The following is a 13702-nucleotide window of genomic DNA, read 5'->3' on the forward strand; positions in this document are numbered from 1 at the left end:
GCGGAAGATCAGCGCCGCAGTACCGATTGTCTCGGTACTGTTAGGCATTGCTGAGCCGGTAACCGTTTCCAAGCCTTGTTATTTTTCTTTTAATTTTTCTTTAATTTTTTGTAAATTTATGTTTGGAATAAATGTTTATCCTTATTATAATAAAAAAAGAGAAAATAAAAGTTGTAGCTTCGTTAATTTGAAACACACCTCGTAAGTATAATTGCTGGCTTTCGACTTAGGTCCGATGAATGCGACGTAGATGATGATGCCCCACGTGCGGATGTCGACGTCGACCTTCAGATGAAACAGCTGGTCCAGCGCCATGATGACGCAGTCCTCGTGCTGTTCCACGTTCACTTTGATCGAGAACTGATGCTTGCGACCCATCTTCAGCATCGACATGTGCTTACTCTGTCATGCAACATTTTAGAAATATTAAAATGTGATCGATATCAATTAGACATTTTCTAATTTATTTAGTAACTAGCGACCCGCCCTCGCTTCGCTTCGGTAACATGAAATTTAATTATTGATTATTTACGACATCACATACAAAGGATTTCGGGGGCGATAAATCCATCTAGCTACGATTAATGTTGTTTTATTCGTGTTTTCAATGATCAACTTTATGACTCTTCCCGACATCTACTGGCGAATAATAATACTATTTTTCTTAATTGAGAGCAACTAACCGCTTTAAAGACACAACAAGATGGCGTTATAAAAAAAAACTGAAATAAAGTATAAATAAATAAAAAAAATAGTACTACATTTGTAAGTAATATAGTAAGTATCCGGATGTCGCCGGGCGTAGTACCTGGAAGTGGTGCGCGAGGTGCGCGTGCGGCAGTGCGGGCGCGTCCCGGCACGCGGGCGCGGGGCAGTGGTAGCGCCGCGCGGCACAGCTGGCCTCGTGCGGCGCGCGCCGCCGGAGCCGCACCTCGCGCCCGCACCCGTGCCGGCACGGGTACCGCAGCATCTCCGCCACCTGCCACCACAACTTGCTTACTTAAGAGAACACGAAAACTCAATTTAACTGTTTACTGGTGGTAGGACCTCTTGTAAGTCCGCACGGGTAGATACCAGTACCCTGCAAAATTTATTTAAAAGGGCTTATCTTCCCGCCCTCCAGAACGAACACGCGTGACTGGCTTCGTGACGTCAGCCGAAAACAGTTTCCATTCCCCAAACCGAGCACAAATACCTTAGTTTGTAATAAGTAAACCTTTACTGGTGGTAGGACATCTCGTGAGTCCGCACGGGTAAGTACCACGACCCCGCCTATTTCTGCCGTGAAGCAGTAATGCGTTTCGGTTTGAAGGGTGGGGCAACCGCTGTCACTATATTAAGACTATAGAACTTATATCTCAAGGTAGGTGGCGCATTTACGTTGTAGATGTCTATGGGCTTCGGTAACCACTTAACACCAGGCGGACTGTGAGCTCGCCTAACTAAAAATAGAAAATAAATTTTAATAACTTTGAATTAAAAATAGTGTAAGAAAAAATGATTTTATTGTAAAAAAGCGTGGGGTGCTTTTCAGGATATTATCAAAATAACCCTTCTACTCATATCTGTTCATAAAATATTTATAACTACTGATACCACGCACCCCACGCTTTTTTTTACAATAAAATAATTTTTTCTAACACTATTTTTAATTCAAATTTATTAAAATTTATTTTCTATTTTTTAGTTGGATTTTCTATAAAGGCGTATTTGTGTTAGTTTTTGTAAACTATTATTTATTTTTCATTTTATAGTTGAATTTAAATTTTTTCAATATTTTTTTAAATATTGAATTGTCATCGGTCCTTAATAAGTATACCAAATTTCGAGTTAATCCGACGTTTTGAAGGGTGTCAAAATCATGTTTAAAGATTCCGTTACCAACATACATACATACGTCTGAAGCTAATAAAAGGGTATTAAAAGGTATCTTCCTACAAGATTTAAGGCTTTGGCAGAGTCGCATCGCTCAGTTCGAGTACACGTTGAGGCCAGGACTAACCCCTTCCATGGCTCGGTTCCGCACGCTGGAGAACACGGTGCGGCACACGGGGCACGCGTTGAGTCGCGAGCGGCAGCGCACGCACACCAGGTGCCCGCGCCGGCACTGCGCGATGGGCGGCTCCATCCACTCCAGGCACACCGGGCACTCCAGCAGCCGCAGCAGACCCTGGAAACGTACAAGCTACTATTTAACACTGTCTATCTATACGCTGCTTAAAAATAATTAGTATTAAAAAGATTAATAATCTGGATGACGGCGACCACCACATGGCCAATACAATGCAAAAAAAATTATTACAATGAAAAAGCTTTTTAATTGTGCGATAACAGAAAATGAGTGAGAATGTTTGAAGTGAAACTTCTTTAGAATCGTTGTGATTTCAAACTCGATGAAACGAAATGAAACGAAACGAAAAAATAAGTCCATAGAGACACAAGCGATTGGCTTGCCGAAGCGGCTCCGAGCGGCGCCGACAAATCACGTAGCGCTCCGCACGGTCTCGCGTCCCCGACTAGTTTATTATCAAATGAATGCAGAAGGCACTTTTAATCATTTCGAAAGTTCCAAATAATACATATCAACGTAAATTATAGTACCAAAGTAAAAGCTAATAGGCACGTAGTAGGAATTCAAGTATAATTATAATATACTTTAACTATTTACTGGTGGTAGGACCTCTTGTGAGTCCGCACGGGTAGGTACCACCGCCCTGCCTATTTCTGCCGTGAAGCAGTAATGCGTTTCGGTTTGAAGGGTGGGGCAGCCGTTGTAACTATACTTGAGACCTTAGAACTTATCTCAAGGTGGGTGGCGCATTTACGTTATAGATGTCTATGGGCTCCAGTAACCACTTAACACCAGGTGGGCTGTGAGCTCGTCCATCCATCTAAGTAATAAAAAAAATTTAAAAAAAGCATAAAGAACATGTAATTTTATAGCAATTTCATTTGCTTTTATATTTAATTGTATTTAAAAAAACATTATAACAAACCTGGTTAAAATCTTTAACAGAGAAGAATCCGGCTTCATCGTTACCTAAAAATTATAAAAAATTTTTTATCTGTGAATTATAATATATAATTTAGATCATACTTTTTTACACTAGGTCCTTACATATGAAATAAACGTTCTGTCGTACTGACCACTTTGATCTGAAATACCTCTTTGGTTAAGAATTCAAAATTCAAATTTATAAATTCATTTAGCTGCCACATTTGAGTTTTGAAAACAATCATTCATTTGTTTTTCCTCATTATATTTTTTCTTTTGCGTCGCTTATTACCGCACAATGGAAATCATGAAATATCAGTATATTTACGAGTACGAGTTCTACCCTAGCACCAGTGCTGCAAAAACAGCTCGAGGGATTAATGATGTGTATGGCGCTGGTGTCGCAAAAGAAAGCACGATACGTTTTTTGTTTCAACGTTTTCGTTCTGGAAATTTCGACCTTCAGAACCAACCTCGTGGACGGCCGGAGACCAAAGTGGAAAATGAAGAATTAAAGGCTATTGTGGAAGCGGATCCATCACAAAGCACTTCAGAGATAGCTGCAGGCTTCCGGGTAAGTGATAAAACGCACGAGTCAGCGTCACGAGAAAAAAACTATAAGACTGGTCATACGAATTGTGGCACAATCGCTTAGCTCGTCTTATCCTCTGGGCTACGAAGACGTTAAACATTTCAATAAACTTGATACTTGTACGTTTTTTTGTAATATTTTTAAAGCAAACAAATAACCCGTGTGTGAATGATAGGCATAATTTATAAGATTACCACTCTTCTTCCTCTTCACTCCGTGCGGTTGCGGCTCCGGGGCTGATCCTTCGGCCTCAGCTTCGGGAGACTCCTGAGATCAAATGAATATTATTTTAAAAAACCTCTAAAATTACCTCGTACTGTAGACCTTTTTTTTGCTGTTTTATTTGGATATTCACTTTTTTTAACATCATCATTTACGAAACGAGGAAAATAAATAACTACAGAATATAGCGTATTTGTTCTTAATCAGATTTGTTTCTGGCATTGTGAAAATTAATTTACATAATTACAATACACCGATATGCAATCAGTGATTCTTGGTGCACTGAGCCTTTCCAAACAACTATTAAACACTATTACGCCATGATAAATTATCACCAAGCTAAAAGCATAAGCACGCACGGCTTTTTTTTCAATAGTGACGCATACGTCACAACATTACTCACTGGAGTATCATCTTCATTACTGGCAGTAGCCGCGTTTGTCATGACCACGTCATTGGCAACATTGTTCTCGCCTTCCTCGTTGGTGTCGTCGTCGGGCGCGTCCAGTTCCACGATCTCTTCCTCCATGGCCCCACCGGGCGTCGGATCGTGTGACGTACTCGCTTCAACAATAAATAAGCATCGTTTGATATAGGCCAGATTTCAAGGGAGCGAAGTTTCTGTGATAACAATGTATATAACTCTAAAGTATTTTTTATTGCTTAGATGGGTGCACGAGATCACGGCCCACCTGGTGTTAAGTGGCTACTTGAGCCCATAGACATCTACACCACCTAGATTAAAGTTCTAAGGTCTCACAGGTTTTTTTAGTACAACTGCTCTTCCCCCCTTCAAATCAAAACGCATAACTGCTTCACGACAGAAATAGGCGGGGTGGTGGTACCTACCCGCGCGGACTCACAAGAGGTCCTAGCACCAGTAAACAAGTAAGAATACACATAGACAGTGCCATTGTTTCGCTCGCCTAATATAACTCTCGGCCTATCCGATATTTTTAATACAGCATATCGCGCTCGCAGATTTTTGGTACCAAAAACGGCCGTGGGGTAGCTGTTCAAAATTCCATACGAATTCTAATTGGGTTAGTTTACCATTTGTTGGCGACTCTTCGCTGCAGAAACACGCAAAATAGTTTTACGCAAAATTTATACATATCGATGCTTGAAAGGCAAACGTGACTAAGCGACAATGCGTGTACTTTACAGTAGACTAATTTAAAGTTGAAATACCTGAAAAAAATTCTATTTTAACGAATCTAGCTGTAGGATTGAAATGATTTTAATAGACCTAGAAATATTTTTTTTTTGCCCATCGAATATGGTTATTGCCTATCATTTATGTACAAAGCAGTTATTGTCGCTTAGTCACGTTTGCCTTTCAAGCGTCGATATCTAATGTTCAGAATAGAATGGATATATTACGTTCAGCACTTTGTTCTTGTCCATCGTTCTGATCGTTGTTGACGAGCATCAGGGTGGGCTCGGACTCCGCTTCCGCTTCTAAAAAAAAACAATTTTTAGTATCTTACATACTCGCACGAGTTCAACATGAGCTACAAAAATCATACATCTTAAAGACAGTTCGAATTTCAATTCGTATAGCCGTTATCAGCATGCACTCGCGCACAGATATACAATCTGTTTACAATTTTATTACTAGACCAATTAATATGATTATCGTTTAACACGAGTGACCTGTACAATGTTCTCGTGATAAAACTCAACATAACAAAAACAACATTTATTTACTTATGTTTCTGGATGATTTAAATGTGGCGTCACATTTACATCATGACCTTATCTGGTATATTTGAGTACTAAATACGAAGTAGGATATCTGTGTGGTTAATCTATACCTACATTAATACGTGAAGCAAAAACTTTGTACCCGTTTTTACGAAAATTGCGCGGTTTTTTAAAATAGTGCATTAAAGATACATTAAAACAATAAAGAAAACATTACACACACTGCCATGTATTTGACACACACCTACACATATGTATATTATATACTCTTTGTTTATTGTCAAACTTTAGTAAAAGCTTAGTATGTGGTCAAATTGAAAATAGCTAAAATTGTTTATCTTTAATATTATTTGTCTATAGTGTATCTTGTCTTGGCGAAATCTGTGATTATAGAATCATAATAATGTTCAAACTTATAATTACAATTAATTATAGTCGAATTTCGATTACTGCATGACCACTAGTAAATGTTAACAGGAACCACTTTTATCTCATACGGCTGCAGGAGGAGGCACTTTGAGGCTTGAGATCAGTTATGAGGTCGGGTCTGCTGTAGAGGCGGGTTGTTGTCGGGCGTGGTTACCGTCGTCCGAGCGGCCGATGTCGACGTTGAGCTCGGCGGTGGCGTTGGCGGGCGCGGTGTTGCTCAGGTCCACAGCGGTGTTGGACCGCATCAGCCGGATCTGCGACACGCAGCCGATGTCCGGCGGACCGTCCTCCAGCGCCAGGCTCGACGTCGACGGGTCCCCTGCGAAATCGACACCCAATCAGACCATATACCGTAAACACAGGTAATTAAAAAAAAAATGCTTAGATGGCTGGACGAGCTCACAGCCCACCTGGTGTTAAGTGGTTACTGGAGACCATAGACATCTACGACGTAAATACGCCACCCACCTTGAGATATAAGTTCTAAAGTCTCAAGTATTAGTGCTTCACGGCAGAAATAGGCAGGGTGGTGGTACCTAACCGCGCGGACTCACAAGAGATCCTACCACCAGTAATAAACTACCTACAATACACTAGTGTAAATACGGAAATGAATTTGCCGGTTTTACCGTTATTTCAGAAAGTAATTAAACTATTGACATCGAAAAACTGGACTATTAATTACCTAAATGAAATAATATTTTTAGTATTATCAATGATGAACCATGCGTGGCGGGTCAGTATTGCACTCGCTCACAAGATTAGATAAATAAAATACCTATTTGCGTAACACTTCGAAGCGTGTTTGCTTATCAAATGCAATTAAACAAAGTAAATGTCTGAAATATAGTATATAGCTGAAAATATATTTTAATCAGATATTTGCATCTGACGTATTCTTGTGGCTTCTGGAAAACATTATGCAACGGTGATTGATTTTTTTTTCCGATATTTAAAATGTGCATACATTTTTATTTTATGAACAACGAACACTATGAATTAATACTCATTCACGTATTCATTGTTTAGGTGTATTAAATAATACACTGCGTTGTTTTTCATCAGAAAATTACTTGTCATCGAACTGCTAATGCTATTAGTTCTCATCCATTCATAATGATGGTATTATCATCTCTCTTGTTATATCTTCCTATCTGGAGTACGGTTGACACATTGTAGAGCAACACGGGTTTTTACCAACGTGGTACCTAACATCTTTGCGAGGTCACACAATCCAAATTGAATGGTATGATGTTCGTTGTTCTTCTTCTTCTATATCGTTCCCTCACTGCTGAGGATTGCGACCACATATGACATTCCTCCACCGTGTTCGATCATGGGTTGCATAGACCGCATGGTACAGACTACCACCCAGTGCTACCCTTACTAGATCTGTGTGCTTAGTGCGAGTTTTTTAACGTTCTCGATAGCGTAAAAGTTAACCCAACTTTGTATGCAGTTGAAACATCGCCCCTAGCGGCAAACATAGGCTTAACGATCCCATTCCATACAAATATGAGCTAACTTTTACGATACCCAGAACTTTAAAAAACTCGCACTAAGCACACTGACCATCTGACTGGTGTTCTGCCCACGGCGCGCTTGTTCCAATGCAATTAAAACTTCAATTACACGTAAGAATAAGTTCCAGTAACAATTTAGGCTGACCGTGAGTTAAATTAGTAATACGTACATTAAAAAAAAATACAAAAAATCAAACTTGACTTGTTTTAAACTTTCAAGGTTGTCTACGTTACACAGTGACATGTTATTATTAAACGGGTTCCTACCACCCAGAGGGGAATAGAGTGAAATCTATGTCCCGCGATCGCGTTGCTTGCGATACCGTGGAAATATCCAAAATTCATTAAAAGGAAGAAAAATAAAAGCAAGGAAGCCAACAAAATAAAATGAGAATATGATTAATGCAGTCGAAGTCAAATAAATATTCATTGTTAAGGATAACACAAAAACTACTGGTCAGGTCCTTGATAAAAATTAATTGGGACCACATGAGAAGCACCAGCTTTCAAAAAAAATAAAAAAATAAAATCTCCAAAAAAAATCCCTTCCCTATCTATTCGCTGATAACCTAAGGTGCTACTCCATTTTCGCGCACGCATAAAAGAAAACATTCCAATGGATAATCTGTATATTTTTTGGAAGTCGGTTAAAACAACTCACCCACTCTACAATATAAGGGGCGGTATTGACGCATGTGGTTCTGTCTCGGGTTATTCATTTTCATTGCTCTCTGATCACACGTAGCGTTGGAGGCCTCCGATGTTGACGGCATCGGAAAAAATGGTATTCGATCCGATCCCAAATTACCTGCAACTTTAAAATTAGATCTTTTGTAAATTAATTGAAGTAAACTGAACATAACATGATTCAAGATAAGGGCTGTGTGTATAGAATGACATCACTAACTACATCGCCTGCTGTGGATATTGAAGAGGAAATTCAGCGAGTCTCCAGATTGTGGGTAATGGCGTTTTCAGAGCATTACAACCTCGTGCTGCGATCCTACAAGCATTTACTGCTAGTAGGGTTTATTGTAAGCTCACACGCATAGGTACCAAGATCCTATTTCTGTAGCGAAGCACCAAAACAACTAAGACTTTCTCAAACTCAAAACGGATGGCTACATTCAGATGCTTATTAGCTTCGTTCACAACTTAACATCGAGTGATCCGTGAGCTCGTTCGTGTGCTTCTGAGTTATCAATAAACAAGCGGCCCGCTCCGGCTCTGCTCGGGTCTTTAACAAAAATTTCAACGATATTTGACGTTGTTTTATTTTTAAAAATAAAATAACACTTATTGCGGCATAACTATAATAGTTAGACATATGCTGTCGCGATACTTTTTGTGAATAATAATGTGTTCTACAAAGTCGTAGTACATTATTTTATTCTATCATAAACAGTTTTCGCAGGGCACGCGATGTAAAGAATATTTTAGGTAATTTTTTAGACCTTGGGTTACGTTATTGGAGTTTTAGTAAGGATCCCTAATTTTTTTCAAAAAGGATTATAGCCTATGTCACTCGGGAATAGTGTAGCTTCCAAACAGTGAAAGAATTTTTCAAATCGGTTCAGTAGTTTCGGAGCCTATTCAATACAAACAAACAAACAAATCTTTCCTCATTATAATCTAAAAAAAAATACATAATATATGTACATATAAATAAAATTGGAGTGTCTGTTTGTAATATTGAAATAACCGCTTTTTACTACATGCATAATAATATGAATCTGGCATTGCTGAAGTCCATGGGCGGCGGTAACCACTCACCATCAGGTGGGCCGTGCGCTCGTCGAAATTTCACAATTTTTGTCTGTCTGTCTGTTTGTTCCGGGTAATCTCTGGAACGGCTGGACCGATTTTGACGAGACTTTCACTGATAGGTAGCTGATGATATAAGGAGTAACTTAGGCTACTTTTTTTAAGACTAGCGCTGGTAACATCGCGGGACTCAGCTATCAATAATAACATTTCATGTTTCCGAAGCGCAGCGAGGGCGGGTCGCTAGTATTAATATAAACTAACCTCGTGACGAAATAGCGTACAGCGTGTTGACTCTGCGTCTGTCACGAACATTATTGTAGTTCCTGGCGAATTTCTTGAAGGCGATTATCCGTTGAATGTCCGCGTTGGCCGTCATCGCAGCCTCGGTGTTCCTCTCGTGGAGCTCGGCTGCGGGAACGTGATTGGCCGGACGCAGATACGGGAGAGGCATCGATCCCTCTTGAACGCATAACCTGGGACTGATCGTTTGATAATCCAATTACAATCGTAACATGATTGACACTAGTATTAGTCTTGAATGTTTATTTAATAACTAACTAACTGGTTACTGGTGGTAGGGCATCTTATGAATCCGCACGGATAGGTACCACCACCCTACCTATTTCTGCTGTAAAGCAGTTATGCGTTTGGGATTGGAGGGCGGGGCAGCCGTTGTATTGTTGTAGATGTTGTAGACGTTGTAGATCTCTATGGGCCCCGGTAACCACTTAACACCAGGTGGGCCGTGAACTCGTCCACCCATCTAGACCATAAAAAAAAGTGCACGCAAATGACAGATCCATCTATCCTGGAACCCTCGTGTGCGTCGCATAAACTTTTTTATGCTTGTATAAATTTGTGAAGTCGATTTTTAATGATATTGTGCTAGGAAGTAACGAACCTACCATTTGTGTTGATTTTACGAATAATTCGTACGCGCTTTGCAATTTATATTACATAATATTCATTAGCGCACTATTGTGTTATTTTTCAAAAAGTTGGCTTTAAGAGATAACGACAATGGGAATAACAGATAAAAGAAATTACAACCAATTCATCAATCAATTAAGAATTCAAATAGCTTCATAATACACATTAATTGCGATTTAAAAGGAAATTCAACAATTGCAATTACCGGCTGGAGCCATTAATGAGACTCTCGTGATGGTTATTCCTATTATTAGACCAGAACCAATTATTTTCTGGTCCATTCATGCCACCAACAACGTTGCGACGTGGCGGCACCGGAACGAATGGGTTTTGTGTTGTTACCCCTGTAATAAAAAGCATTAGATGTTGTCTTATTCTGAATCCGAAATAAATATTTATAGAAAATGTTCAGAACCGAAATATTTATTCCAATCAGCTCATTTCCAAAGGATTTTAAATGATGGATATTTTGCATTTCAAAAACGCATGAATTACAAATTAGGAAAAAAGTAATGTACGTATTAAAAAAACAGTTATATTCTATGTACTGCTACATAAACAGTGAATAATTTTTCGAATAATTTTTCACATATGTAAATCAGTAATGGGTTGTGAAAATAACATGGATGCCTCTAAATGACTATTTAGCGGTTAGAGGCATGCCCTCGTAGACTCCATTAGCTGAAATATTATACTGAAAATCTTGAAGTATTTCTTTAAAAAGAGAAGTGAATTGGTTAGACAAAAGTATATTGAGCTCTCAGATCTTTGTTTTCGAGTGTTAAGGGACAAATAATATTATGGAATTGATTATTATCTACTAAACTTTAACTATGAACATGAAGCAGTTTGGAACACTTCACTGTGTTTTTATCTGACACATACTTTTATTGCTCAGCTGGGTGAACAAGGCTGCGGTGCATCTGATGTTAAGTGATTACCACAACCTATTCAAATCACAATGTGAATGCCACCACTGCCATGAGACATGAGGTCAGTCTCAATTATAATTTGTAATGACGGTTTCACCCTTCAAACTGGAATGCATCACTGCCTCAGGTTAGAAATAGGCAGGACAGTGGTACCTACTTGTGTGAGCTTACAATGCACTCTTTCACCACTTAGTGATTTAGTTTTCATTAATATTTCCTATCATAGTGAAATTGTTAGCAAAGTTATTAATGGTTTTTTTGTTAGAATAGACAGAGTAAGGTATTGCAAAAATTAATCATCTACAGGAGACTGTTTCAGTAGCCCCTGTGGCTCCACATCATAGAATATAATTATGTAATTACAAAAATTATAGGAGTACAACATAAAACCACACTTTTTTGTTTAGATTCATAGACTCACTTACCACTAGTCCCAGGTGTGTCAGCTATACTGGTTCTAGGTTCTGTGGATGATCTCCTCATAAGATTACTACTGTTTTCTTCCTCATCTAAAAGATGGAAACTGATGTGTAACTGCTTTAAAATATATTTTTTTAAGTTATACTTCTTTAGGCACGTTATGAAAATTTTTATGAGAGTGGAATTTTAGGATGCGCGCGCACCGTGACATAAAATTAACAGAATGAAGTTGCCCACTAAATCGCTCATTACAATACGACTGAACTTTGCGAAGTGAGTGAACTTTCCGAACCGTACCGAGAATTACCGAATTTATACGATGTCAAGAAAAGGGATGTCCAATATGCGTGTTTGAGGATGTTGTTTAATCGATTTTTTTTCAAATTCATTAAAATTTCAATAAAAAAAAAGAAATAAATTTAATAAACTTTAAAATTTAATAACTTCTTACGCACGTCCATAAGTGCACGCACCCTTTTTTCAAATAACCTTAATTTAACTTTATTAAAAATTTGCAATATTAGAGTTTTAGTTATGTAAGTATATAGTTCAATGTAGAACATTCAAAAAATAAAATTGAAAGGTTTGTTTTGAGTTATTTGTGATTAAAAGAATGAACACAATGAATATTATTTAATGCACCAGTGAAGAAATTGCAATTATCTTAGTTTAGTATTTAAATGGATTAGGAAAAAAGTACCCATAGATAGTATTTTCTTAATAATTGTAAGTTCCGTTGCAATCTTAAGAGTAAAGTGTAACTAACCATTAGCAACTGGCAATAACAAAATAACAACAGACTTTCAAATAACAACAGTAAACTAAATAATATATTTAATATATAAAATAAGATATTTAATTAGCAGCTGCCACTTTATGAGGATTAGTTTCCATTTTGCAAATAATTCATGTTTTGACCATGCGCAATTAACCACAAGAGTCTTTAATAATTTAAATAAAAATCACAGTACATTATCTGTTTGGATGCAAAGACAACCTGATGTTGCTAAAAATTTCATATTGTTTTAAGTCACATTTCAGATATAAATCTAATAAAAAAACAAATTTTGTTATGTTTTAAACTTATAAACCTACCTAACCCATTGAACATTTATTATTAAGCTTACTTTCAACCTAGATTAGCTAATACTAATGTTTACACAAGTTGCCTTTTTTATTGCGTCAGGGAAACAACAATTACTGCATGCGACAACAGACAGTAAATTTTGCTATAAGCCTAATACCATGCCTTAGGAACAGTACTCAAAATATGAGTTAGAATTGTATTTATACATTGGCGATAGTAGTACCAGTAGCTCGAAAATGAGTTCACAATACTGTTTATTGCTTCTAATTGACTATTACAACAAACTATGACCTTTAAAATTCTCTTGCCTCAAAAGGTACATAAACATACCTATGTATTTACAAAAAAAATACATAATTTATATTTAGGTTTGATTGAATCGATTGATTAAATAGCTTCTCATTAGTAGGTATTAACAGTCTGTCGTTGTCGTTTAATTTTAATCAACAGTAGTGGAAAGTTAACATTATTTTCTTACCGGAGCTCCAAGGGTATTCTGTAATTCCTAAGGACTTTTTCAAGCTCTCTTTTCTACTACCCATATCGATGATTGCAAAAAGATTGCAGCTGATATAAAACAAAAAGATCCCAGCTTTAAGAGGGCAAATCCACTAGCGATTTGATTATAAACAAGGTTTTTCTAATAACTAGGGAATTCTATTAAAGAACTCCGAGATCACATCAGGCTTATTTTTCCAAAACCATAGACAATAATTTTCCCATATTATGACTTTTAAGACTGATATGTTTTTATTTGGGATTTTATGACCTGATAACTAAAGCCTTTAAGTCATGTCTTATAAATTAAATTTATATTCTTATTTTTATGAAAAATGATAATATGGACTTTTTTTATCGCCCTTGTAGGCATACGAGCATACGGCCCACCTGATGGTGAGTGGTTACCGTTGCCCATAGACTTAAGCAATGCCAGGGGCAGAGCCAAGCCGCTGCTTACCGCTTGAGAACGCCGTGAAATGAAATGAAGATGATTAAATTGAGACATTAATCAACTGGGATGAAATAAAATTAAATGAGACGAGATGATATGGGATGTCAGTAAAATGGTAGTCATTTACTGAGACTTTTTCAGTGGAC

General features: G+C 37.7%; 1 protein-coding gene across 1 annotated transcript in view; it reads right to left on the minus strand.

Moving 5' to 3' along the window:
• LOC101741008 (uncharacterized) overlaps positions 1-13345 on the minus strand; it is a 16118-nt gene extending 2773 nt beyond the window's left edge. Inside the window, exons 1-13 of the mRNA XM_038018855.2 lie at positions 13083-13345; positions 11523-11606; positions 10371-10509; positions 9497-9714; positions 8130-8282; positions 6100-6264; positions 5193-5270; positions 4213-4373; positions 3782-3854; positions 2997-3040; positions 2003-2170; positions 809-979; positions 199-402 (exon numbers count right to left, since the gene is read on the minus strand). Coding sequence (XP_037874783.1) covers positions 199-402; positions 809-979; positions 2003-2170; positions 2997-3040; positions 3782-3854; positions 4213-4373; positions 5193-5270; positions 6100-6264; positions 8130-8282; positions 9497-9714; positions 10371-10509; positions 11523-11606; positions 13083-13146 — 1722 coding nt within the window. The 5' untranslated portion in view covers positions 13147-13345. The remainder of the gene's footprint in view (positions 1-198; positions 403-808; positions 980-2002; positions 2171-2996; positions 3041-3781; positions 3855-4212; positions 4374-5192; positions 5271-6099; positions 6265-8129; positions 8283-9496; positions 9715-10370; positions 10510-11522; positions 11607-13082) is intronic.
• Between the last annotated feature and the right edge of the window lie 357 nt (positions 13346-13702).

The sequence above is a fragment of the Bombyx mori genome, chromosome 22 (genome assembly GCF_030269925.1).
Source record: "Bombyx mori chromosome 22, ASM3026992v2".
Lineage (NCBI taxonomy): Eukaryota > Metazoa > Arthropoda > Insecta > Lepidoptera > Bombycidae > Bombyx > Bombyx mori.